At 35.4% G+C, this 25,674-nt stretch overlaps 3 protein-coding genes and 1 long non-coding RNA gene across 7 annotated transcripts; 2 read left to right on the top strand and 2 right to left on the bottom strand.

Moving 5' to 3' along the window:
- Nucleotides 1-3,141: 3,141 nt before the first annotated feature.
- On the bottom strand, nt 3,142-16,917 carry LOC114294296 (uncharacterized). 2 transcript variants are annotated; one of them, XM_082878266.1, is made up of 11 exons: nt 16,624-16,917; nt 16,465-16,510; nt 14,283-14,322; nt 8,901-9,124; nt 8,483-8,709; nt 7,803-8,006; nt 7,618-7,707; nt 7,438-7,542; nt 5,246-5,680; nt 5,119-5,175; nt 3,142-3,300 (listed from the first exon to the last, which is right to left on the bottom strand). In XM_082878266.1, exons 4-10 carry the CDS (start codon nt 9,121-9,123, stop codon nt 5,134-5,136), a joined length of 1,326 nt encoding a protein of 441 aa, XP_082734392.1. In that variant the 5' UTR covers nt 9,124; nt 14,283-14,322; nt 16,465-16,510; nt 16,624-16,917; the 3' UTR covers nt 3,142-3,300; nt 5,119-5,133. The 2 variants fall into 2 exon arrangements, with proteins under 2 accessions (XP_082734392.1, XP_082734391.1); XM_082878265.1 differs by lacking the exons at nt 14,283-14,322; nt 16,465-16,510; nt 16,624-16,917 and having other exon boundaries at nt 8,901-9,231.
- Nucleotides 9,319-13,533, bottom strand: LOC114294286 (uncharacterized). The gene is made up of 4 exons (XM_082878264.1): nt 10,777-13,533; nt 10,406-10,693; nt 10,225-10,324; nt 9,319-10,127 (listed from the first exon to the last, which is right to left on the bottom strand). The coding sequence occupies exons 1-4, from the start codon at nt 13,044-13,046 to the stop codon at nt 9,402-9,404; spliced, it is 3,384 nt and encodes a 1,127-aa protein (XP_082734390.1). The 5' UTR covers nt 13,047-13,533; the 3' UTR covers nt 9,319-9,401.
- Nucleotides 14,577-15,895, top strand: LOC114286300 (uncharacterized). Its single transcript, XR_014335514.1, has 3 exons — nt 14,577-14,710; nt 14,834-14,989; nt 15,882-15,895. It is a non-coding gene; the product is annotated as an uncharacterized LOC114286300 (long non-coding RNA).
- Nucleotides 16,918-17,929: 1,012 nt separating the features above from the next.
- Nucleotides 17,930-20,939, top strand: LOC114287936 (uncharacterized). 3 transcript variants are annotated; one of them, XM_082878268.1, is made up of 5 exons: nt 17,930-18,187; nt 18,479-19,753; nt 19,843-19,959; nt 20,386-20,491; nt 20,569-20,938. In XM_082878268.1, exons 1-2 carry the CDS (start codon nt 18,095-18,097, stop codon nt 18,971-18,973), a joined length of 588 nt encoding a protein of 195 aa, XP_082734394.1. In that variant the 5' UTR covers nt 17,930-18,094; the 3' UTR covers nt 18,974-19,753; nt 19,843-19,959; nt 20,386-20,491; nt 20,569-20,938. The 3 variants fall into 3 exon arrangements, with proteins under 3 accessions (XP_082734394.1, XP_082734393.1, XP_028087191.2); XM_082878267.1 differs by having other exon boundaries at nt 20,365-20,491; XM_028231390.2 differs by having other exon boundaries at nt 19,843-20,491; nt 20,569-20,939.
- Nucleotides 20,940-25,674: the final 4,735 nt, after the last annotated feature.

Genomic DNA, 25,674 nt, shown 5'->3' with positions numbered 1-25,674 from the left:
ACTTCGTGTGCCTAATTTACAGTCATGGAAGACCAATTCTTCCTTTCTTCAATTTTCTCATCAGTCAAGCAGTATTCAATAAAAGAAATACAAGGTATAAGTTTACACTTTCTGGTTTGAGCTTATTGAGTTAGACCATTGAAATCTGTACCCATTCAAAAAGAAATTTCATCGTTATTCAGTGGAATTGTCCCATGTCATCATTTAAAGAGCCCAAGAGGATTATTGATTATAGTCCAATAAGTTTGTGCTTCTCATTCCCAGATAACATAATGGAGCAATGTTAAAAGAATTTGTGTTGGGAACTTCTATTTTCCAACTTGAGTTTAGGAAAAGCTTGTGTGATCTCCCTAATGTTTTTATTCTAATAATTTCATGAACTTTCTTCAACTAAACTGTATAAAGGTTCTTCACCAAGACATTTTTTGGTTTTTGTTGGTAAAGTTAGACTGTATATTTGTGGTGTTGTAAACTAGGACAATCTTCAAATGTGTTCTATTTGGCTGCTAAAACAAATATAGATTGAAATTAAATTTATCATCCTTGTACATGCCTGATCCTTGTACATGCCTAGAATGATTGAATAATTTAAAAATAAAAATAAAAAACTGAATAATGTGTTGTTCTGTACCCATTCCATGATTTATATGTTTCTTTAGGATAAGTTTGAGAGATTCATTTCAGTTTGAATGCAGAGCTTTCTCCAGTCTTTATCTCTGCTCATTTTCTTCTTGGTCTTCCTCTGTCTCCTCTTTTTTCTTTTTTCTTTTTTTGCCGTTGAAGTGAAATGATGTTGTTTTGAACTACTCCACGAAAATTGCAGAGTGTGGACTCTAGAGGATCTGAACATGTTCTACACAACTAATAAGAACCGAATTCTACAACCACAATGTTATTAGCTCAAGTTAGGTACTTCTCATGATATTATTTGAGGTGCGCGTAAACTAGTCTGAACATTGGTCATAAAAAAATATATATATATATATATATATAATGGCTTTATTAGGTGATAATGCTAGGCTAGCGCTCTAAATGATGTACTGTTTATTTGTCAATACTTTGGATTGTGTTAGAACGTTTTCACAGGAAAATAAAGAAGAAAGAAAGAAAAAAAAAAAGGAGGGGGGGGGGTGGAACATTTTCTCAGGAAAATAAAGAAGAAAGAAAAGGGGGGGGGGAGGGGAGTATATCAACTACAATATATCAGTGATAATTGAACTTTTATTGCTGTGTGCTTCAAGTTCCAACCATATAAGAACCCATGAATGCATGTGAGCTGCACATGGATTTAGTTTGTTAATCTCTGCTTCTGTTAGGCATGTTCATAGCCCATCTTCCATTAGGTAATCCATGTCCATGGCACTGCTAGTTCAAGCTACTTGTTTGCTGCTGCCCATTTGCCTTGATTTCCTGGATGTGCTAACTGCTGGATGTAGGAAAATAGGTCTTTAGTTGGTCCTTCTACTTATTTTTGGATGTCCTGTTTTTGGTGGGGCTGCTTGGCTGCTGTTATGGTTGGTTTGGCCTGCTGCTATGAATAAATAACTAGCTGAAACAACCAGTTTAAACAACTTCTTTAAAATAAAGACATAATAAGAAGGAAACTAATTGCCTTGGTAAGTTGTTATCAGTTTATCATATATTTATCTTTTCCCACCTTTTAAAAATAGCTCAAAGCAGTAATATAGTACTTAATATTTTTTTTAAATTGCAGTCAACTTTTCTTTTTCTGTTGTGACATGCCCAAGAACTCATTCTATGATATGACAAGAGCAGTTCTGTTTCTTTTAAAAAATCCAATCTTAATTCTTGCTTCATGATATCTACATTTGTGGAATTTGTATTCAGCTTCGATTCTGGAAAGGGAATTTTTTTTATTTTGTTCTTATTATAAATTCTGTTATTATTTTTTTTTAAAAGGAAAATGAAAAAAAGAAGATGATTGGAGAGAAGGAGAAAGGATAAGGCTGACATTATTTTATCTGAAAATATGGCTTTACAAAGAGCTAAATGGGGAAGTAAAGTACTCATGTAACCATCCTAATTAGCTGGGTTAAAGTTTGGTTTGTTGAACCACTACATTAACATAGTCCTGAATATGGATCTTGTGTGTATAGTCCATTAAAAATTCTGGTTTTATTATAATACACTAATACACTAGACTAATATTTGGAAAGTTTTTGAACTATTCTTCATTTTTTCATTACCATTATTGACAAACAGCTGTTTCTACTATTTGATGATTGTTTTCACTGTTTTTTTGATGTTACAATGTGAAAAGTTTATATCAATAGATTAAATGGACAATCCTAGAATCCAGGAATAGCACCAGCTATCTGTAGTGTATTATGCTGCATTGTTTCTTAGTCCCCAACACAATTCAGATTCAACGAGATGAAGTCCATGTAAACTTACTAGGGATTAGTTTCATGGTTCCTTATTCACCATTCTACTCAATTTACAATCACTTTTGGCATTCATGATTACTAAGGCTTAACTAAAGGCTACACACCATACACTACAGGAAATTCGTTTTTTAGCGGCGTTTCAAAAACGCCGCGAAAATCCTGAAAAACGCCGTACTATCTTATAGTGACGTGTAAAATTTTCGCCGCTGATAGGGCCGCCGCAATAGCTACACAACGTTTGAAAAACGTCGCTAAAAACATTATACGGCGTTTCTTAAAACGCCGCAAAATATTTGACGACCGTCAGTCCCCAATAACGTGTGACGTGAGAATGACGTCATTTAGTGGCGTTTTTCAGAAAACGCCACTTTTTTTTCTTTTCTTTTTTTTTTTGGGGGGGAGGGGGGGGAGGCTTCCCTGCTGATGGTGGTGGAAACTGAATTCACAATTTGGAAATCTCATGTTTTATGTTTGCTCTAGGCAACCAAACTACTAAATTTAAAATCAATCCTCAATACATGCCATATACATGCATAATATAATCTCACCAGAATCATCATTTCAAGTAAAAATTTCACATCTAGTGTCATATACATGCATATTGTCAACTAAGACATCTAAACAACCATGAGTCAGTAACACATTGTTTCCATAGGACGCAATTCAAACAAATGATTCCATGCCCACATCAAGTTTTAGAAACTCAAGACAACCAAAAAAAATTTAAGTACGGTTTGTTGACTTCCAAGTCTTGTAGCTTCTTTTCATGGTAATCTAAAAGATCAACCTTGTGTCCAAACAATCCCAAAAAGCCATCACGCCTCAACCTTTCTCGAGTACGGTTTGTTGACTTCAAGCGAACAAGCCTCCTATTCAATTTATCTGCATCACTCTAGAAGAAGAAAAAAATCAAATAATTAGAAGTCACAAAGGAAAAAGAAAGCAAGTTGATATAGTTTTAAGATGTGCACTAAACCACATCTGAAGTTTTATATCTAAAAAGTTTAAAAATTGATTACTTATTGAATCTATCACCAGACCTACAAAGTTTCATAATGATCTTATATTGTTCATGTTCTATTTGTTTCCTAGATGTCTTGTATTTATCTATTGTTGATTGGGACAATCAATGCACACTACAAATTTGTTTTTTCTGTACCTTGCTCATGATATGATTTGTTTCAAGTCCAGCATATCTAGCACAGCATTCTTCAAGACCTATAGACATGGATCTTTTGTCTCCAAAATTGATACCCCTTCTTTATGTAAATACATTCTCAATCGCATGATGCAGTCAGTAATAAACAAGTGTTTTGCCTTCAGCAGCAATGATTTAATCATGAATGATTGACAATGAGTGAAAGTACTCAAAATTGAAAAATTAATCATAATGCACTTTTATATGCTGTTATAGGTCTTTGCTCAACCAAGAGGTGGGTAAAAGGTAGCTTTGCTCTAACATAATAGTGTTAATACAAAAAAAGAATAAAGAAAAGTATCATATCATTTTCTCTTGTAATAGATATACATGACTTCACTACAACAATTATTACTTTATCCATCAAACTTTATGCAGACAACGCTTTATCATTAAAACAAAACACAACTTACTAGACAGTAGACACAAGCTATTATTGTTCAACTTGAATCAATCGCATGGTCTTCAAATATAGTACATCATTTATCATCTTTCTTTAAAGGTTCTAGATGACTATCTATGAATGGAAAGATAAGGTAAAGGTATTCTTATTTTGCCAAATCTTTTTTTGATTAAAAGAGACTTTGTTGCAGCAGTGTTACCAGGAAGTGTTAATACCATGCCGCTTTATGTTTTGGAATGCATGTTTCGAAACTTGGTACACTTTCATCCCAAAATGAGCAATCCAAATAAAATATATTTTTTTTCCAAATTATTTAAATCTAATTTCACTTTTTTGGTTTCACTTTATTTTTTATTAATATGATTTTGCTTTCGCGTTTGATTTTCAGGAGATTATAGTTGGACATAACTCGTTGTGTTGACAAGTTTATACCTTCTCATTGACTCTTCTTGTTCTTGGCATCTATTCGGGGTAGCCATTTTTTTTTTTAAACCTGAAACAAGATAATAGTAAAATATCATTTGTTATTTTTTTTCTTCCAAATTTTGAAAAAAATATGTGATCATCCACTTCTCTTGACAAAAAGAGCTGCTGAAGATGTATTGGAAGGGATGGATTCAATGGTAAACCAGGAAGACACTGTTGTTGCTGAAAAATTGGCAATGCACATAGCAGATGTCACTGAGAGATCTGTCTTTGAAGAGAAGCATAATGTCTCATGCAAGATAACTGTTATACTATCATTATTGGTTAGAATTACTACATGTTATTGAACTTATGCTCTAGATATGTTGTTATATTATTTTGACCTGGTATGTATGATGCCTGTCACAGGATAACTTAATTTCTGATGGGCATTGTGTTCTTATCTTCTCTCAAACCCGCAAGATGCTTAATCTTATTCAGGTTAGTTTTAAATCACATTGCTTACCATATGCTATTGAGGAGATATCAAATTTTAGTGATCTTTGCACATATTAGTATGTTATCAAGTTAAGGAGTAGCGATACAAGGTGATATAAATCCTCATTTTGGCTAAGATTTTGATGTTTTGTAATATATTGAAACAAGGCTTAAAATTTTGACAACTATAATGGTTTAGAATGAACCTGAGTTTGTCATATCTACTTCTTCTTCTTCTTCTTTTCTTTCTTTGATATGTGAACCTGCATTTGATAAGAACAAATAACATGAATAAAATGTCATATGAAAATTTCATAATTAACTTTTACTCACTTCCTCGGATGAACGATGACAATTAAATGATGAGGTGTATGCATGGGATTGTTGTTGTGAATGCACATGTGTAGCAGCTGGTGCAACAGGCCCACCCATGGCCTGTTGAGACTCCAATTGCTCTATTCGGGCTTGTTGAGCTTGGATTGTGCTTTGCATCTCCATTTGTACTTTTTGTTGATTAAGCATAGCATCCATCATCTCCTTCATTTGCATCTCCATTTGTGCTTTATATTGGTTAAGTTGCTCTTGGACTTGCGTTTGGATGATACGAGTTTGTTCTTGCGATTGCCTATATCCGCCTCCAAAGACATCTGTCGGGGAAGGACCCAATCCATATGTTCGAACACGACCAGGTCGCTCAGGCCCTAGAACCTGTGTGATAATTTCTTCATCTGTAGCATTGGATTGCGCCCCAAGGTCCTTCATTTGTGTCTACAATTGTTAATTAGTAATTAGCCACCAATAAAATTGTTCATAACTAATGCCACAAGTATATTACAAGACATTCAAGGACAGGGATGGAGAGAGGGGAGGAGGGTTTATTTATCTCCATTTTATCTTCCCTTCAACAGTACCATCACAAGAGGGATCAGATTCACAAAACAATTTCACAAGAACAAGAATAAAATCATCCTTTCTTTAAAATTATTATTTTCAGCTTTGCTGGTGGAAGACTTTGAGGCTTCCCAAAAATAAGCATCAAGAAGGATCGATTTGAATGGGCAAAAAAGGACCGTGTTTTCATTGTGGAATAGAATGTGAGTAATTTAATCTCTCTTTCTGCTAGCACCTCTTCTGTTTTTTGTTTTTTTTTAATAAATCTGCTAGCACGTCTTCTGTTGACTCATTTTAAATTGTACTATCTGCTTTTCTGCTGTTGAACTTCTCTACTTTGACTCATTTTAAATTGTACTATCTGCTAGCACGTCTTCTCTACTTTGACTCATTTTAAACTTGGTTCACAATGAAGATGCTAAAAAAAATATAAGAAGGCTAAGGAGGATGCTAAAAGAAATATAAGAAGGCTAAGACCATCAGTCAGGCACGTATAGATCAACACAACAATTCAAACCATAAGCCCAAAACACCATTATTCTTGCCGCAGCTACCAAGTTTAAGGCATATGACACCAGCTCCTACACTCAGCAGGCCTCTGCACTGCCTTCACAGACAGATCAGCCCAACTACACTGGTGCCAGAGTAAAGGCTTCAGACCATACTGCTACAAGCCAATCTGCTACTCACCACTCTACTACAATCCAACAGCAAGCTAACTCTGAGATGCCTGTGATATCAGCTTGCCTATATCCTGACAAGTCTTGTTCTCCGCTTCCATCCAACACTAGCACCAAACTACTTCCCATAGGAACCATAGAACCAAAAACATCAGCCATAACAGAGTAATTTGAACCACAAACAAAGTAATTTGACAGCAGATTCAACCACCCATCACTAGCATCAAACTTCTACCCATAGGAACCAAAAACAAAGTAATTTGACAGCAGATTCAACCACTATACAGCAAAGTCCAACTTCAGTCCAGCAAATCTGCCTAGCCTATTAGTTTTAAACCCAGCAAAATAAGTTACCAACAAAACAATCAGAGTAAACAAACAGTTGGACTATAATCTTAATCCCAAACACAAAAGTTCAGGTAGGATGATGTCATTGAAATACTTAACTAGGAAATTACTACACATTAAATTTTCCTTGATCTCTACAGTACCTTGATGGTCCATTGGACCACCTGCGAGAGGTCGTGCACATTCAGTTCTATCAAGAACTTGGGCCATTAAAGATCACTCCCAAAGAGAAAGTAATTCTCAGCAACTACAAGAAACACCTCCAAAAGGGCCTAATTTCTGAATGGATGAAGCCATCTTATATACTACTTGATGACAGCCCAAAGACGAGAGAATTGTTTTGTATTATGCCTTGTTACTCATGCCTTGTGTTGGTCTTTGTTTATATGTTTAGAAGAGAGAATTATTTCAAGATTTGGCTCCCTAGTAAGTGCTCATGTGATGTAAGTTTATGCCTGACCTAACAAATTATGTATGCGGGTTCGTTTCTCCTTTTTCCCTAGTAATTTCATAACATTTCTTTAAAAAATAAATAAAGAAACAAATATGAGACAAGTATCTAATACATTCCATACATACAAAGTATATAATTATGGTGCTACATACCATGACCGCAACAACTTTATCATTACTTGGTTTGTTATCCTTCGTGTACCCAGCCATCCACACCTCTAAGCGAGTTGCAGGAACTCCATTCTTCTTATTAGTTTCCTATAATTACACTTAAAATTAAGTAACAAAATCAAAATATACAATTTCAATTTGAAATATAAAGAAACTATATACCTCTACTCGAACAACTGAGAATGGTTTTCTTCCAGTTATGTGATTTAATGTCTTCTTCTTCCGAATTTCTTTGTTTTTTATACTTTTTTTCTGTTACATATGAACACAAACACAAGATAATTTCTTAATTAACAAACTCATCTTATGAGATTACGATAGAGTTATATAAACAATTTAAATGATACCTGTGCCTTCCGAGTGCCCCAATAATAGACTAAGCTTCGCCATTGATGCTCATGTACTCTTTCGGGCCGATGAGTTAACCTATCAGCATCGTTGTCGAATGGCGTATACCCCAATTGTTTAACTCTAGCCTTCCACTCTCTCCATTTTTTTCCAACAGATGCCAAAACAAATTTCTTCATTGACTCGTCGGCATCTGTATTGATCTGCAAATAATTGGCAACTTTGTGACTATTACATACACACAGCAGCAACAACATACACGCAGCAGCATACACACAGCAGCAAGCCCACAACAGTAGCTAATTTCACAAATCAAGATAATATTGGCCGTTCCTGTGACCCAACGATGATGATTGAAAAATTCCAAGTGTGCAATGGCAATGCTGGTATTGTGTAAGTACATGTAATTTGGTAAAACAGAGATTCCTCTAAAGTTGCAGAGATAGCCCAAGAAAGCAAATGACTATTGTGTAAGCACATGTAATTACTTGTATAAATACACACACATATATACATAGATATTCAGCTACTTCATTGAATTCTCTCTGTTCGAATTATTCAAGGAAACAACAAAAGGAAGAAACAAAACAAACTGGCAACTATAAAATATGAAACAAATAAAATAAATAATAACAAATTAAGATTAAAATTGATATGTAAAATGAAATAATTCTTTTACCTTTACTTCTCTCCAAATTCTCTCTTTGTTTTCCTTCGGTACATGGCTCCAAGTTCTATAAGTGAGGGGCATAAGGTTCCCATCTCGAGCTAAAACACCCAAACGAGAAGCCAAGGGTGTATACCCGTCAACCACTTGGTTCAACTCATTAGGCACAATATGTAAAATGCCACCACTTGGGTTCCAATCACTACCATGCATGAGTGTTGGGCCTCTCGAACTATGACCTACTCATCCAAATATCAATATCAAGTTAGAAGATACTAGAAAGAATGATAATACAAGAATTGAGCAGACAATGGAGCAAATGGAGTAGTGTCACTTGGTTTAAAAAAAAAGAAATATAAACATCAAAAGAAAAAAGCACATCAACAGAGAAATCTAATGGAGTAATTCAATTGAATAAAATAATTCATACCAGCAGTAGTGTCATGTGTCGAACCAGTACTCGATGATGTACTAGGCAAGCTACCTGGAGGATACCATGACATGGGTGGATCAGGTATGATGCGTGTACTCTCCTCTGAACTCTCATCTGAACTTCCACTATAAGAACTCTCATCTGCACTCCCACTGTAAGAACTCTCAGAATTTGCAGAGGCTGAATGTTGCCTCTGCCTAGAGCATCGTCGATCTGTCATGCTAGTTTACAGAAGACCACAAGCATACGTGTAGAATTTTATGGGTTAACAATGAATATAAAGTCCAAAATATTAAAAAATTTCTCTACAAATTTAAATTTTAAACACAATCTTAATATAACAGATATAATCTTTCTCAAGGACATAAAAGGTTGTCTCAAGGACAATCACGTTGAAAAGCAAACAAATGACGCATTTTAAAAGCAAAGGTTTCATTAACATGAATATCCATGCTAAAAGCACAAATGTAACAATGAATATGAAACAAAATTACAATATCATATCATTTCTTCATCATCTTCAGATTGTGTCTGTGTCGATATCCCAAGAGGTCCAATAGTTTCATCAATAGTTGTTCCAACTTCACCTTGCCTAGCCCAATTTATGTCCTCTTCACAAGCAAACGAAGTTGCATCTAATTCTTGGTCGCCAAATCCTTCCACTTCATTGTGATGTTCTCCATCATTAATTGGTTGTTCTCCACACACCTCATACAAGTCTCTAGGTTTCATCTTGACTACAACATCCCAATCAGCTTCAACGGGATCATTAACATAGAAAACTTGTTGTGCCTGAGATGCTAGGATGAATGGCTCATCACTATTTTGTTTCTTTGTATATAACAAATGATTGAAATTAACAAGTGTGAAACCAAACCCATCCTGCTTCAATCCTTTGTTGTTGTCAATCCAGTCGCACATGAATAGCACATATCTACGGTCGTATGAGTAATACAATTCAATAATATCTGTCACATATCCATAGTATGCTACTTCACCTTCCACAGGATTCATGTCTCTGGTACTTGCATAGCTACAAGTCTTTGCTTTCACCATAACCCCACTATTTTGAGTTTTTCTTCTCCACTCACGACTCCTCGTATGATACCTAGTACCATTAATTATATACCCATTGAATCTCGTGGCCTTTTTACTAGGTCCCAATGCCAAAGTTTTAATCTCATCTGACAACACAGCATTTTCAATAGCTAGAAGCTCTTCAACCTATTTTTACAAAGTCAACAAAATTAAACATCAACTAACAAAGAATTTGAAAACATGAGAATTGAAAATTAAAAACATGTAAGTTATTAGTACTTACATGAGAATTAAACCATCTGGGAAACTCATCATTGTGACGGCGATCCACATCAAAATCTTTAAGACGACGATGTGACCGCTTAATAAAATCACGATGCTCCCTATACATTTAAAGTACTTATAAAATGCAAGATACTTATTAATGGTATCAATAAAATTTTGGAACAAAGATTGTATCTTACTCTCGATATGGGACAACCGCAGCAGTGTTAAATAACACATACCGATGAGCTTGTACCCATGATGTGTTATCAAGCGCAAACCCTTTTCCTTTTCCTAAAGCATGACCCAGTAATATCCCAGGATTGTCGCTAACATCGTAATTCCTTATTGGTCGATTCAATTTTGACTCAACATCATCCAAGTACCTTGAGCAAAAGGTCATACACTCTTCAACTAAGTATCCCTCTGCAATTGAACCTTCTGGATGACTTCGATTACGCATATATGACTTAAGTGTCATAAGATACCTATAAACAAACAAATGCACACATGACTTTCAATTATAAACAAACAAATGACTACAACCTTAAATTGGAGTAGAATTGCACACCTTTCTATGAAGTACATCCAGCGATATTGCACTGGACCAGCAATCTTGGCCTCCTCTGCTAGGTGAATAGGCAAGTGCTCCATTATATCGAAAAAGGATGGAGGAAAAATTCTCTCAAGATGACAAAGTGTAAGAGCAATTTGGGATTGAAGACGATCTAACCCATCTGGCTCTAAAGTTTTGGAGCACAACTGCCTGAAGAAATTGCTTAACTCAATCAATGGTTCAACAACTTTTTTCGGTAACAAATTTCTCACTGCTATTGGAAGTATTTGTTGCATCAATATATGGTTGTCATGACTTTTCAGTCCAGATATGCTATGTTGTTTGAGGTTAACACGACGAGAAATATTGGATGCATACCCATCTGGAACTTTGATATTCTTCAGGAGTGTACAAAACAAACCTCTCTCTCTATTGTTCATAGCAAAACATGCAGGCGGCAAATAATACCTGTTCCCAACCCCTTTTTTAGGATGTAATGCCTTTCGAATTCCCATATCTTGCAAGTCTCGACGAGCATTTAAATTATCCTTTCCTTTCCCATCAACATTTAATATCGTCCACAATACATTATCACACACGTTCTTCTCAATGTGCATTACATCAAGATTGTGGCGAATCAAATTATGCTCCCAATATGGAAGCTCAAAGAAAATACTCCTCTTCCTCCAATTATGATCCTCCTCGTTGTCCTCTTTTTCCTTTCCTTTCCTAGTTCTTTTTTGTCTGTTAGTTGGTTGATGCTTAGGCCCTAGCTGTCGTAACACATTAGCCCCCGATAACCGAGTTGGACATGGTTCAAATTCAGAAGTTCCATCAAAAGACGCAGCATCTTTTCGAAATTTGTGACTCGCATTCAACCAGCGGCGATGCCCCATGTAACAAATTTTCCTTCCATTCTTCAAATACCGATGTCGAGTACGTATGTTACAACAAGGACAAGCTAAAGCACCTTTCGTGCTCCATCCAGACAAATTTGCATATGCAGGAAAATCATTTATTGTCCACAGTAAGACCGCGTGCAATTGGAACATTTGATTAGTTTCTGCATCGTACGTCTGAACACCATTTTCCCACAATTCAATCAGTTCATCCACTAACAAGCGCAAGTAGACATCAATGTTATTGCCAGGTGAAGAAGGACCATCAATGAGCAATATCATCATCATATGAGGTTGTTTCATGCACAACCACGGTGGCAAATTATAAGGCATTACAATAACTGGCCAACTGCTGTGAGCAACATTCATTGCCTTGAATGGATTAAATCCATCCGCTGCTAAACCTAGTCTGACATTGCGAGGCTCACTCGCAAACTTGGGATACAAAGTATCAAAATTTTTCCAGACAAGAGAGTCAGCAGGATGTCTCATTTTGCCATCATCAATTCGGCCCTCTACATGCCATCTCATTAATGAAGCAGTTTTGGATGACATGAACAATCTTTGAAGCCTTGGAATCAAAGGAAAGTATCTCACAATCTTCTGGGGAATTCTTTGTTGCTTCTTTTTATAATCATTCTTCTCACCCTCAAACTGTTTGTATCTAGGCGTCTGACACACTATGCAATCATCCCTACTAGCTGTCTCCTTCCAATATAGTGAGCAGTCTCTTGGGCATGCATGTACCTTGTGATAATCAAGGCCCAATTCCCTAAGGAGTGCCCTCGTTGCATAGAACGACTTTGGCAAAGTTTCACCTTTTGGGAATGCATCCTTCAAAAGTTTAAGCAACATCGTGAAAGACTTGTCGCTCCATCCACTAAGGCACTTGATATGCAATAATCGAACAACAAATGACAGCGTTGAAAACTTGTGACACTCTGGATACAACTCTCTTTCGGCCTCCTTCAATAAACTGAAAAATCTTTCAGTTTTCTTATCCGGGCCTAGTTCGATATTAGAACTTCCTGTCTCATTACTAGCACGATGAACCAAGCTTGGTGGAGGAAGTCCAAACCCCTCATATATCATTTCATTGACTTCATCGCCATCATTCAAATCACTGACATTCTCATTCAATGGCACAGACGCCGGTAAATCTTCCCCGTGAAAAATCCATCTGGTGTAGCTTGGAAGAAACCCATTGACCATTAAATGTTCCCCCAAAAGGTCTTTCTTTACTAGTTTGACATTCCGACACCGTTTACATGGACATGTGACTTCATTTGATAGAGGATTATTTTGGCATGCAAGTTTAACAAATTCCTTAACCCCTTCTATATATTCTGGATGCAACCTATGCTGATTTATCCAACTTTTATCCATCTGACTTCGTCTTACACTACAAATGTCACTGCCAAATCAACAAGGTTCAAAATTATCATTTCATTTTAATTATTCTTCACCTCAATTAAGTACATTACAATGCATGCGACATGACACCATTCACCGCTAACTCTTCTCTAATAGGTTGGTTCATCCTACTTTCCCATTCAGGAATGCACAGTCTATATTGTAAAAAGTAGCTCATACCGCTTTATCCATCTCTAACGAAATTTCGGCAGCATCTCCCCATGATTCTCCAAGTACACGACATAGACTAGGTGTACTGCTACACCTTGTCTAGTATGCACTCAGAGAACATGAGAAGCTACTACACGAAATCTCTACGAGATGGACTACATTTAAGCAGTAGAACTACTAATTACAACATAGACTTGTGCTCCTGAACTGTCCAAATTGGACAATCCAAGAAGAGCTTCATCAAAGATGACTAGGTATCTCTAATGAAGATTCTTGGACGGGTCTAAGGCTTTTTATGCATGCATGGATAATTACTTGCTAAATTAACAACTGTCATGATTATTGCATCCCGGTGGTGCAACCTGAATCAAAACTATCAAGCATACTAGAAGCATTTCTAGCATGAAGCATATTAATGAAGAAACTAAAAGTTTCTACAATGCTCTTGATAGATTATGATATAGAGATTCATAAAACATGACTAGGTATCTCTATTCATAAAACATGACCAGATCCATCAACGGATCTAACATATGTACACATACCTTAGTTATTAATAGAGACGTGTTAAAGTTGCATAAATACCATAGAATATGTGCATCGCTACAAACTCGACTGTAATACATAACGTCATTGTTGCTACATTTCTACTTCTAGTAATCTCAATGCAAAAATTGTCAAGTCCAAGTACCACATTCTCCAACATATGAATTATGAAGCATCAGAAAAATGATCTTTACTTTTGGTTATATTCATATTACCAAGTCAGATCATGTCAGTCAACATTTCAAATAGATAATTAATTGCAAAAATCCAAATAATCTCATACATTGTCACTCTGAGATCATGAGACCATCTATAGTATAAGCTATCTAATTCCAAACTGTCTTGCAAATCAATTACCACCCCCTCTCAAAAGTAATGAAAACAAACAAATTTACAAAATCTTAAATTAGAGAGTTAATTGATTTGAAAAACAAAGAAAGTAATGAAAAACAAACAAAACTACCAAAGAATTAATTGCTTTGAAAAATGTACCTGAGATGAAGAGCAAGAGAGATCGATCTGGTTCAACTATCTGTGAAAGCAGTATATCAATTATCGTACCTCAAATAGAATATTTTGTAATACAAAAAATTAAATTAATTATGATCTAAAAAGCAGAATATTACTGGATCAGATGTAATAAAACACCAAAAAAATGAAAAATGAAACTCTTTTAAGATATCATTCTCCATAATTTAGACTACATGATCTATATGTTTTGACAATTTGCCTCACTTATAAAAAATAAAAATTAAAAAAAAAAATTGGGGAAAAAAATAAAAAAGGTAAATATGTTTTCTTATAGAATATGTTGATAGGTAGAGTGGCAACAAAGTGATGATTGGCACCCACGACCATTGCATTTCAACCTTTCCCATACTTCTTCTTTGATAGCCTGTGGGGTTACTATGGATTCTCAAGTTAGTACTATGATTCCCTCTTGTCTACTTTGGTTCTCCTTGAATTTTTTGCTTTCTTGTTTTTCTCCACTGCTGTTGTTTAAAGTAACTTTAAATGAATGTGATTCACCCTTCTTATCATAGATTGGTATTGATGTGGAAGAAAAGCAGCGGACAATAAGGAATGATATCTTGTCTTTTGCTAGGCGGTACTTTTCACACCATGAAATGGATTTCTTAGCTGCTATTTCAGACCCTGAAGTTCAGCGCCAGGAGTTCATAAAGTTATGGACACTAAACGTTAGCTATGTTTCTTTAATAGTTAGTTTTAGGTGTACTGTTGGCAATATAGAATTAAATTGTTTTTTCAACATATATTTAAATTTAAATCAAATCAAATTTTAGCCAAGAAAATTATTTGTGATATGGTTTGCTAAAATACATAGAAAGCCTCAGAAGTAAGTATTATTTCATTTATATGGACAAGATTATAGCACCATATTATATGTTTGATTTGGTTAGGAAGTAAAACAATCTAACCCCTATTAGACTCTACCAAATTACGACAGTTTGTATTTGAATATTTAGCAGAAGTTTCTTTTGAAGGAAAAGGATGCAAGCACTGAAAAATCAATAATAACGAGATGCTAGTCTAAAATATGCTTGAAAAGGATTCATTTTTTAAAATTTATGAGGTGAAATTGAGATGCTTCAACTGTCAATGATGCAGGTAAATTTTTAAGATCTGTATTCGTGCAGTTTTTTCCTTCTTTATTTCATTTCCTTGCAAAAAAACATATGTTGACAAATGATTGTGTTGGTTTTAAAGACTGTTAATATCGCAGCTTGGCATGCTCTGCAAAGAATTTTGCATGTCATCTCTAACCTATGCCTGTGTCTAGAAGCCTTGTTTTGATATTTGGTGGGAATTGATTTTTTATGTATTTAAAGGAAGGTTCTTAAGACTTGTATTTTCAACAAAAATAAGCTTCTGCAAATCTAAATTCAATTTTTGGGAACATGAATCTTAAATCCTCTTTGGGTTACGCATGCATTTCAAAAAATGTAGGGGAGCTTTTGGTCATTTGATGTACCCTGAGTGATATCAAGACTAACGGAGGGTTTTTCATGGTTGATCTATTAAAGTGTATTAATTTTTGCCTTCCTTGGGTTGTGTCTATTTAACTTTCAGGAGGCATATGTCAACCATGGGAAACCCTCTGTTATTTTGTCATTGTATGTACACTGTGATTATTTTAGACTCGCTTAATAGTAAATGTCAAAAACCTAATTGAGTCATCTAGGTACTCATCAACACTTCACAACATATCTTCCATATACTTTTAAACTAGTTAACATTTTGAAAACTTTAAATTACTTTTTTCCAGCACAAGTGTCATCTCAAAGCTCTTCAAGGAAAGAAACTAGAAGCAATATTATGATGAGGACGACAGGATGTCATATTCTAATGGTCATCACTTACTTTTTTCTGTTGTCGTCCATTAATATTAGAATAACATTACTCAATGCATTGATCTAAAAACTGATTTGTCCACTCATTCTTAGAATTCTTATGTAAATTAACTCTTCTATACATTTATGGATCAGTTTAAGAGATAATTGGTAAAAATCAAAAGGACCTCAATTCTAATGCATGCTTTATTATGTGTCAACAATGCAAGATTCAGGACAAGAATGAAGCAGCTCTTAGAGATGAATACTTGCAAACCAGATTCAGGACAAGAATGAAGCAGCTCTTAGAGATGAATACTTACAAACCAGATTTGATCGATCTGGTTCAACGATCTGATCTGATCTAATCTGAAAATGAAAAAATTAGAGAGTAAATTAGCAGATTTGACAATGAGAAAGTAGACCAACAGAGATCGCACTGGTTCAAACTCGAACACCGATTAAGAGAATGAAAATTGTACCTGAGATAGGAGCAACAGAGATCTAGAGTTCGACGAATATACAATGCAAAATCTACAATCGAGCGAGAGAGAGTGTGTGTGTGTCTTTGATCTGGTTCGATGAATATCAGTCGAGGGCTTTGGAAGAGAGAGAGAAAGAGAGAGGGAGAGAGACCGAGCTACGGAAGAGACGGAGAGAAAGTGAGAGACAGAAAGTGAGAGACGGAGTATGGATGGTGTCAATATATACACCCGATACGACGTCGTTCAACTGAGCTCTAAGACAGCGTTTTGAAAACGTTGTCTTTCATCAACCTATAATGGCGTTTCCAAAAACGCCATAAAAGAAACGTTGCTGTAGACCATTTTTCCTGTAGTGATATCTACCCATCACAGCTCCCTTTTCCCAGATTTTTGAAGCATCAGATTCTAAACTATGACTATGTGGCAGTATGGTGTCTTATTCAATGTGATGTGACTATAACCAGTACATTAAGGATGCAAATGGGGGTTATCTATATTTCAATACACTAGCTTGGCCTGTCATTTTATTTTAATTTATTTTTAAATTCATACATCTTATGTTGGTGGCATATATTTGGTTAGTTATGTAATATCTTAATGGGAACATTGTATGGCATACTCATTTGACTGACTTTGGAAACATTTCATTAGATATTAATATGTATTAATTGGGCGTTGTTTTATATAAAAATTTAGATCGGTCCAAGCATATTTGCAATGACTGTCATTTTATTTGTCATCTTATATTAATTTCCTTCTTGCTCTATATTTCATTGGCTCTTCATCTTGAAACATTTGTAACGAGGATTGGTGTGCTATGGTTCTTTATTTCATCATGTGAGCATTGCTAGTTTTTTTTTTTTTTTTTTTATGTATTGTTGACAAGACACTGCATTGTTTTGTACAAAGTCTAGTGAGCCCCTATTTGTGCGTAATACAACTCTGTCTCTCTCTCTTTCTCTCTCTCTCTCTCTCTCTCTCTCTCTCTCTGCATGTACACTCACTCTTTGCTTACCATTTTTTTGAAAGACTCTTTGCTTACCTCAATACCATGATTTCTGGCCTAGTTTTTTTTTCACTATCTCAAAAAGGAACATATTGTAAAATTTTGATTGCAATTGGGTTGCATTATAGAGGTTTGAGACATTGATTTGGTTTAGTATGTTGATTTGGTCGGTTGACATGTTTTGCAAGCTCGATTTTAAGTTGTCTTAGACATTCTAGTGGCTGGACGATGTCGTGTTTTTTGTGGCAAGTTTTGTTCTACTAGCTTCTATTCAATTTCTTTTTGTTGGAATACCATATTGCTGCAATTGAAAATCTATTCACAAAATTTGTGATAGAACTCCTCTGACTGTTTGCAGGTGAACAGCATCGTTCCGAATTAGGAATCGTTCTGTTGTCGTATTTTTATTTTAATGAAGGAGGAAGTCTCGTACTTATTCCAGAAACGTAGCATATCTTAACAATGGATCTGAAATTCAAAGGTAAAAGATGGGTTGGAAACATATTCCAGAAATTTGAGGCTATGTGCCAGGAAGTTGATGATTTTGTGAGCCAGGTATGATTTTCTTATCTCTTACTTGCTTTTTCCTCTGACTGCTTTTTTTAAATTTGATTTATTTTTTAGATAGGTGAAATATACCTCTTATTGTAATCCTATTATAAAAGAGCCTTCACTGTTACTCTGTCTCTTGTCATCTATAATAAACTATAAATTGTCCTTTCTAGTGGTTTCGTGTCATGTAATACAAACTATACGTGTAATCATTTTGTGAACAACATGGTTATATGTTTTCCTGATTATTCTCTATGTGAGAAACTCCTAATTTGAAAGTGTTCTTTTGTACAGGATACAGTTAAATATGTTGAGAACCAAGTGCATACAGTTGGTGACAGTGTGAAAAAATTTTGTTCTGATGTTGTGCATGATTTAATTCCTTCTTCTTTGGTGGAACCTGGAAACCATGAAGCTCAAGCAGTGTCTTCAAAACAAAATGATAGCATCGGCACCTATGTTAGGTCAACGATTGGTATTGAAGAAAAGGCTGTATACACTGATATTAATCAATTTTCTGTGGAGCAGGATTTGATTGATCCTTTAAAAAACAGTCATGAACAATTTATCCATCCGCCTTCTGTGGATTGCATTAAAGAAGCAGAATCTGACTTATCTTTCGGACCAGAAGTCGATAATTTGAAAGATAACAAGTCAGATATTGTTCTTGATGGAATTGAGACAAAGGAGGAGCTGATAGGTATTGAAGAAAACCCTTTATGTACGGATATTAATCAATTTTCTGTGGAGAAAGATCCAGTTGATCCTTTGAAGAACAGTCCTGAATAATTTATCCATCTACCTTCGGCCGAGTGCATTAAAGAAGCAGAGTCTGACTTTTCTTTGGGACCAAAAGTTGATGCTTTGAAAGATACGAAGTCGTATAATGACTTTGAAGAAAATGACTCAAAGGAGGATCTAATTGATAAAAAGTTCGACATTGTTGAAGAAAATGACACAAGGGATGAAGGAAATGACACGAAGGAGGAGCTGATAGATAAGAAGTTCGACATTGTTGAAGAAAATAACACAAATGAGGAGCTGATAGATATAAAATCTGATGTTATTGAAGAAAATGACACAAAGGAGTTGTCAACTGGGCCAGAAGAGTTGTAGTTAGTTGTTCCTGAGAATAACAATTTGTCTGAATCAGCATCGTTAAGCGAGTCCACTGATGAGAGGATTCTGGCTAAAGTTCCAACTGCAACTTTGGTCTTTCATACCCAAAAGGAAGAAATGGCTTGTAATAGCCTTTTAGATGACATTGATTCCGTTTCTAATATTTCCAGCATAGTCCCACCTTCTGAAATGGACTGTTCAGTTGTTTCTGGTGATATAATAAAACAGCAGATTTGGGTCTTATTTATGCCAGTAGTTCTCTAACTGCTGAAACTTATAGGATATCAGAATTTTCACATGCAAATGTTACACAAAATGAAGAGAACATATGCTATAAGCCTGTTGATGCTTTCTGGTCTTCTCAACTATTCCCAGTTTTATCTCGTGATGACAAGGTTGCGGATGCAAGACTTGCTTTCTCCAGCAGTGCCCTATCACTGGAATCAAATGGTGTGTGATTCCTGTTTCCTAAATAATGATAAGTTACTTCATTTTCTGCTTCTTCTTGTTCTCTTTTAATTGAATCCTTCGTTTTGCAGATGTAGACTCCTTGACAACTGATGATGCTGCTTCTCTTGTTGGATCATCTGGAAATAAGCATCAATATTGCTATGAGTGTACTCAATTAGAGGCTTTAATGCCGTCATTGAAAATTGGTACGTATGTTATGGAGATTTTTACAACGGGGCACTTCTGTTTGTTGTCCTTATTTTTCAGTTACTGTTTTACTTTGCTGACTCAGATTTTTTTTATACTGCAAGAATATGATGACAATTTGCTACTTTTGAATTTTTAATTGCTTTAACTATAGTGTTTTTTTGGTGCTTCCTGTGTACTGCTATTTTCATATAAAGTGAAAGGCATGAGTTTGTTATCCTATTTAACTCATAATTCGATAAAAGTTTAGTTGTTAATTATACCTTTCTTTTGTACTTCATTGTGCTTTAACCACTGCTCATCTTCACGCATTTGCAGTGTTCATTTAGTACTGGCTCTGCGTCTCCTTTAATTTTTTTTCCGTTTTATGATTCTACTACCATCATTCTTATTTAACTTACTAGTTGAAGAACAAAAAAAATCAGACAATCGCAAATGGGGGCCAACTGCCAGAGTTGCCATGTGTTTACAAATCTACACTTTAATGATGTCACAAAGTAGTGGATTTCTCCAGAGTGCGAAAAGAATTATGTATGTATACTTACCTTTTGTATGAGGATGATTTCCAGTTTTATTGTATCTTTATTCATTTTTTTTTTAAATGACAGGATAATATGATAAAGATCCAAGCTGAACATTGCTCTCAACCTGGTGTGGTTCCAATTACTCCGGAGGAGCTATCTGTGAAGGTGCTCAAGCCAAGGTCGGGATATGCTAAAGGACTTGGGTTGAGGTGTTCCTTCTCTGTTAGGACTACCAGTGCTTCGACTGACAGTGACTATGTGAGGCATCTAGAGATGGAAATACAAGAGCAAAAGGAGGAAATTCAGTCACAAAAAAAGGAAATTCAAGCACAAAAAGAGGAAATTCAAGCACAAAATAAAGAGATAGGGAAGATGAATGGGTCGATTGACGACAATTTTGAGATGACATCAAGCATCATGGAGTTTCTTAAGAAGCAAGGTTTCAAGGCCAATTTAGAGGAGGAGGTATCCCATGAACTCGTACATCGCCTTTTCGGTAAGCCTCGCTTGTTTTATCTTTTTATTTTTCTCATGTTGGTTAGTATATACTAGTTAAAGTATAGCAGTTTGACTACTTATTAACTAAGATGTAACAAGCTTGAAGATGTATTTAATGAAAATGGATTCATTATCAAAATTCTTACTTAGCATGACCCTAGTTAAAATACACACTAACCAAAGTAGAGACAAGACTATGTGTTTACTTTTTTGTGTATTTTTGCTAGTCAGTGTTGGAGTTGCTCTAAGTTAGTGATGTGATTAACAATGGGTGTGTCTTTGATTGAGTTTTTCACAGTAGAAGAAATGAAGGAACATTTATTGAGTCTCAGGTAATGGGTTGGTCAAGTTTGTATATCACTTTATGATTGCTGCTGTTTTGTATATATCATTAGGATGGTTTAGCATAATAAGGACTTTTAACAGATTGATCCATTTGAAGGTTTTCCCTATACTCAACTTAGTGAAGCCACATTTCAACCACTTTGTCCTGGCTAAAGAAGTCTTTTCTTGAGATCATGTGCTTTCTCACAACTTACATTCATATTTGTTGGTCTATCTCTTGTTCTTGAGGCTTCAACTTCTCCCTCTAAGTGGTCCTGTCCTTGTTATTTGACACAAACATTCAATTCGTGTTAGCCAACCAATCATATATTGTCTTCATTGTGCTCAATTGGACTATATAAGAAGCAAAGGAGGAATATTTAGCAAACTTTATTTTTGCCTGGTGTTAGCTTGAGTTGCATATTCTGACACCTACAAAAAGGGAGGTGCATAATTCAAGTCCCTGTTAGGACCCACTCTATCAAAAAAGAACTAATCTTTGTAATTCAGTTTTTAGGACTTGCTGTTGTCATTTTGCCATAGATAAATTTATTTGCACCTCATTTGTGTGTGACAGAGTGAAATAAAATGATTCTGTGCTCTGTTCCACCTTGATGTGCTGATTGCCAAACATAACCAAACATTCAAACCACACCACCCAAACCAGCCTTCTCACCCAACTATCACATGGCTTCGCTTCCCATTTATTTAAGGCAGTGTCACTAAATCTTGAATATATATAACCAGCCCATTTCCTTTGCTTTCCACCAAGCACATAGATACAGTATTTCAGTCTTTCGAGAATCATATATTGCCTTTCTAGTCTACAATTAACACAAACATGATCAATTCTAAGAAGCTCATCAAAATGGCGAGGAAGTGACGAAAACTGGCTTCTATCAGTCAAAAAAGAATCACCTTCTCAAGAACAACCGGAGGTGTTGATAATGCAGAGAGTTTCAACACATCTACAGTTGATAAGGGTCACTTTGCTGTGTACACAGCTGACCAGAAATGCCTTGTGATTCCCTTGGTTTATCTCAACAATGACATCTTCAGAGTACTCTTGAAACTGGCTGAGGAAGAGTATGGACTTCCAAGGGAGGGGCCTATCACATTACCATGTGATGCAGTCTTCATGGACTATGCAGTCTCTTTGATAAGAAGGCATGCAGCTAAGGATCTGGAGAGAGAGCTGCTCACAACCATAACTAGTGGTTGTTGCTTATCATCCTCTTATCTCCAAGAGGGACTCACCGATCAACAATTACTAGTCTCCAGCTTCTGATGGAATTAGGTTTTTGTTGGGTGAATGAGAAACAATGTCGTTAGCTTTATATAACAAATTAATGAAATCTCCATTGAAATTTCTTCATATTTGGCTCTTGTTCTACTGAAAATTTTACTTATTAGTGTATGTGATAAATGTGTTTGATGATAGCATCACACAGAATTTACCGGGACAGTAGATAGCCCTAGCTAATCTAAAAAAACTGCCTCCATTTTGGTCAGTATATTTGGTTCAACTCCATGAATTATCCTTCTATAACTTCCCCGTTATCAACTAAATGACATTTTATTCAAATTCAGGTCTCTGAAAATCAATACATTTTTCTTTCTGCAAGCTAATCCTACACATCACATCTCTTGTTGAATCTATAAGCATTGTTGCAGCCACATCCCATGTAACTTTTTTCAAACTGAAAAAAAAAAAAAAAAATTGTAAAAAGAGGTGATTGCTTGGTGTAATATTAAATTTTCAGGCTGTGATATGCCTCAAATGTACCTCAATCCTACGTTATATTTTGAAGCTATTATATATATATATATATATGTATATATTCCACCATTAGTGATAGTGATATATGGTATTCTTGCAATCTTTCGGCATCTTATGTTATCCGTGTTGCTTTATCATCAAGGATCACCTCAACTCTTTGAAGTTTTGATTTGTTAGATGCATTTCTACTAAATTGGTTTATAAAATAAAATTATTTATATATGAGTTTAGATGTAATTGATAATATATTAATATTTTCTTTGTTTATTTTCTTTGCAGATTGGTTTTTGATGACGTTTGGAAGTATACTTGCAAATGAAGATCACCTGTTGAATTTTGTTTCCTGGACTGATACTTAGTTGTAGTTGCAAATCAAGATTGAGTGTTGATTTTTTTTGTGGATTCCACGTTAGTTCATTTTGGGAATTGCTTTGATGGTTTTTTTGTTATACTTAATGGTTTATATTATTAAAGTTGTTTGATGGATATATTTTGATTTATAAAATAAATTGTTTACTTAATTTTTGTGTGGAGTGATGTATAATAGCCAGTGAATTTCTTAGTACAATTAAAAGGCTATTGAGATCTAAGCAGGGATATTTGTGAAATAATAATTGGAATTGAATATAAAATATGGAACAGGTTTAGTGACAAATTTGTTTCGTCATTTGTACTTGTTATTATGACAAAGTGATTATTCGTCGTTAATAAACATTTTTTGTGACAAAATTTATTGCAGCGCATATATGAAAGTTTTCATTGATTTTGTTGTTTGGTGACGAAATATATTTCGTCACGTATATATATATATTTGCGACAAAATATATTTCATCACGTATATAAATATATTTGTGACGAAATATATTTCCTCACCCATGTATGACTTTTGGAGACGAAAAATTTCGTCACCTTCACATTTTACTGTGACGAAATTATTTCCTAGTCAATGATCAACATTTGTGATAAATTTATTCGTCAACTAAAATTATAAATATGGTATTGAATAATTATTTAGTGACGAAAATGATAATTTTTGGTGACAAAATCTTGTTTTATTTGTGACAAAAAATTTCGTCATTGAACTAAATTCATTGGTGACGAAATTATTTTTCATCACGGTGGTTTTTAGTGACAAACATTCAATGACGAAACTGGTGACAAAAATATTTCCTCACAAATATTTATAGTGACGAAATTACCTCTTTCGAGACAAAAAAAATTTCTTCATTCAAGACCCAACTTGTTGTAGTGTCCTTTGGGGCTTGCTTGATATGGCTATGTTGCAAGTGCCTTAGCTAGTCTTGAGTCTTGAGCCCTCTAGCATGCCTTGTTTGAGTTATTTGGATGATTTGGCATCATTTAACACTTGATTTCAGAACATATAACATTTCCATATACCCATGCATATCACTATTTGATTGTGTTTGAGAGTCGTGTTTAATGCCTTATTTATGGGTTAATGCACGAGCATGCATTTTCTTGCTTTTAATGCTAGCCTTTCAGCGCATCTCAGCCACTGTTTTGGCCTACATGGGGTCTATTTGGTGCTGGTTTGGTCTGTTGAGCATTGCATTACATAGCCCTTGTGTTGCGTCCTTAACTAGTTTCAATGCTTAGGGACTCTAACTTGCCATGCTCATGTTGTTTGCATGTTGTTGCACTGCACTGTGTTTGGAATGTTGTTGCATCGCATGTTGTTGCATGTTGTTGAATAGTATGTTGTTTGCATGTTGTTGCATTGCATCTTGTTTTCATGTTGTTGCATTGCATTGTGTTTGCATGTTGTTCCATTAGCATGATTGTTTCCATGTGTGTTGCATTGCATTGTGTTTGGATCAGATGTTGATCCAAACACGAGAAACAAGGGGTGTTTCATACTAGAAGTGATGAAACGCACCTCATTTCTCGGTCGCCGACCCTCTTGATCATGCACGATAGAGGCGAAGGCTCTTATGTGTTATTTGTGCATTCATTGACATTGAATTGTGCAAACTCGGCTTCTCGGCCATCGTGCATTGCGATGCAGGGTTGGTGCCCCGAGGGTCGAGTACCGTACTCCCTTGAGCTTGAGAAATCATAGGAAGGGTGGTTGTGCACACGTATCTTGCAAATACACTGCTATGTCCCTTCCTGTTCTCTGTTGTAGCAAAACTAGAGTCTGGCAGAATTTCTGGTCGGCAGACTAGTAAAAGTGGTCGGCCGACCACTTTTTCTGGTCTACAACCAGTTTAGGTGGTCTACACCACTCTTTTCTGGTCGGCAGCCCACCAGAAGGTCCCCAAGTTGGAGCAGAAGGAATATGGAAGTTTGTGCAGTGTTCTCAAACCAAATGCAAACAAAGGCAATTGGGGGCATGGTAATGGATTTTCGAGCGAAACCAACCGAGCATGCATCATTCATTATTCCGAGGCAGAGTTGTGGTAGCCTAACTTAGATTCTTTTTCTTACTTAGTTGGTTTTGTAACTTAATTAATTTGATTAACTAGTTAAAGTGATGTAATAATTAGTTGTAGCTAGTTATTCCAATTGGTTGTGTAATAATTAGTCTAATTAGATTATTAGATTAGTTAGGTAGCTTAGCTTAGTGT

Source organism: Camellia sinensis, chromosome 7, assembly GCF_055761805.1.
Source record: "Camellia sinensis isolate YWXY chromosome 7, ASM5576180v1, whole genome shotgun sequence".
NCBI classification, from domain to species: Eukaryota; Viridiplantae; Streptophyta; class Magnoliopsida; order Ericales; family Theaceae; genus Camellia; species Camellia sinensis.
This window is presented reverse-complemented; position numbering and strand designations above follow the sequence as displayed.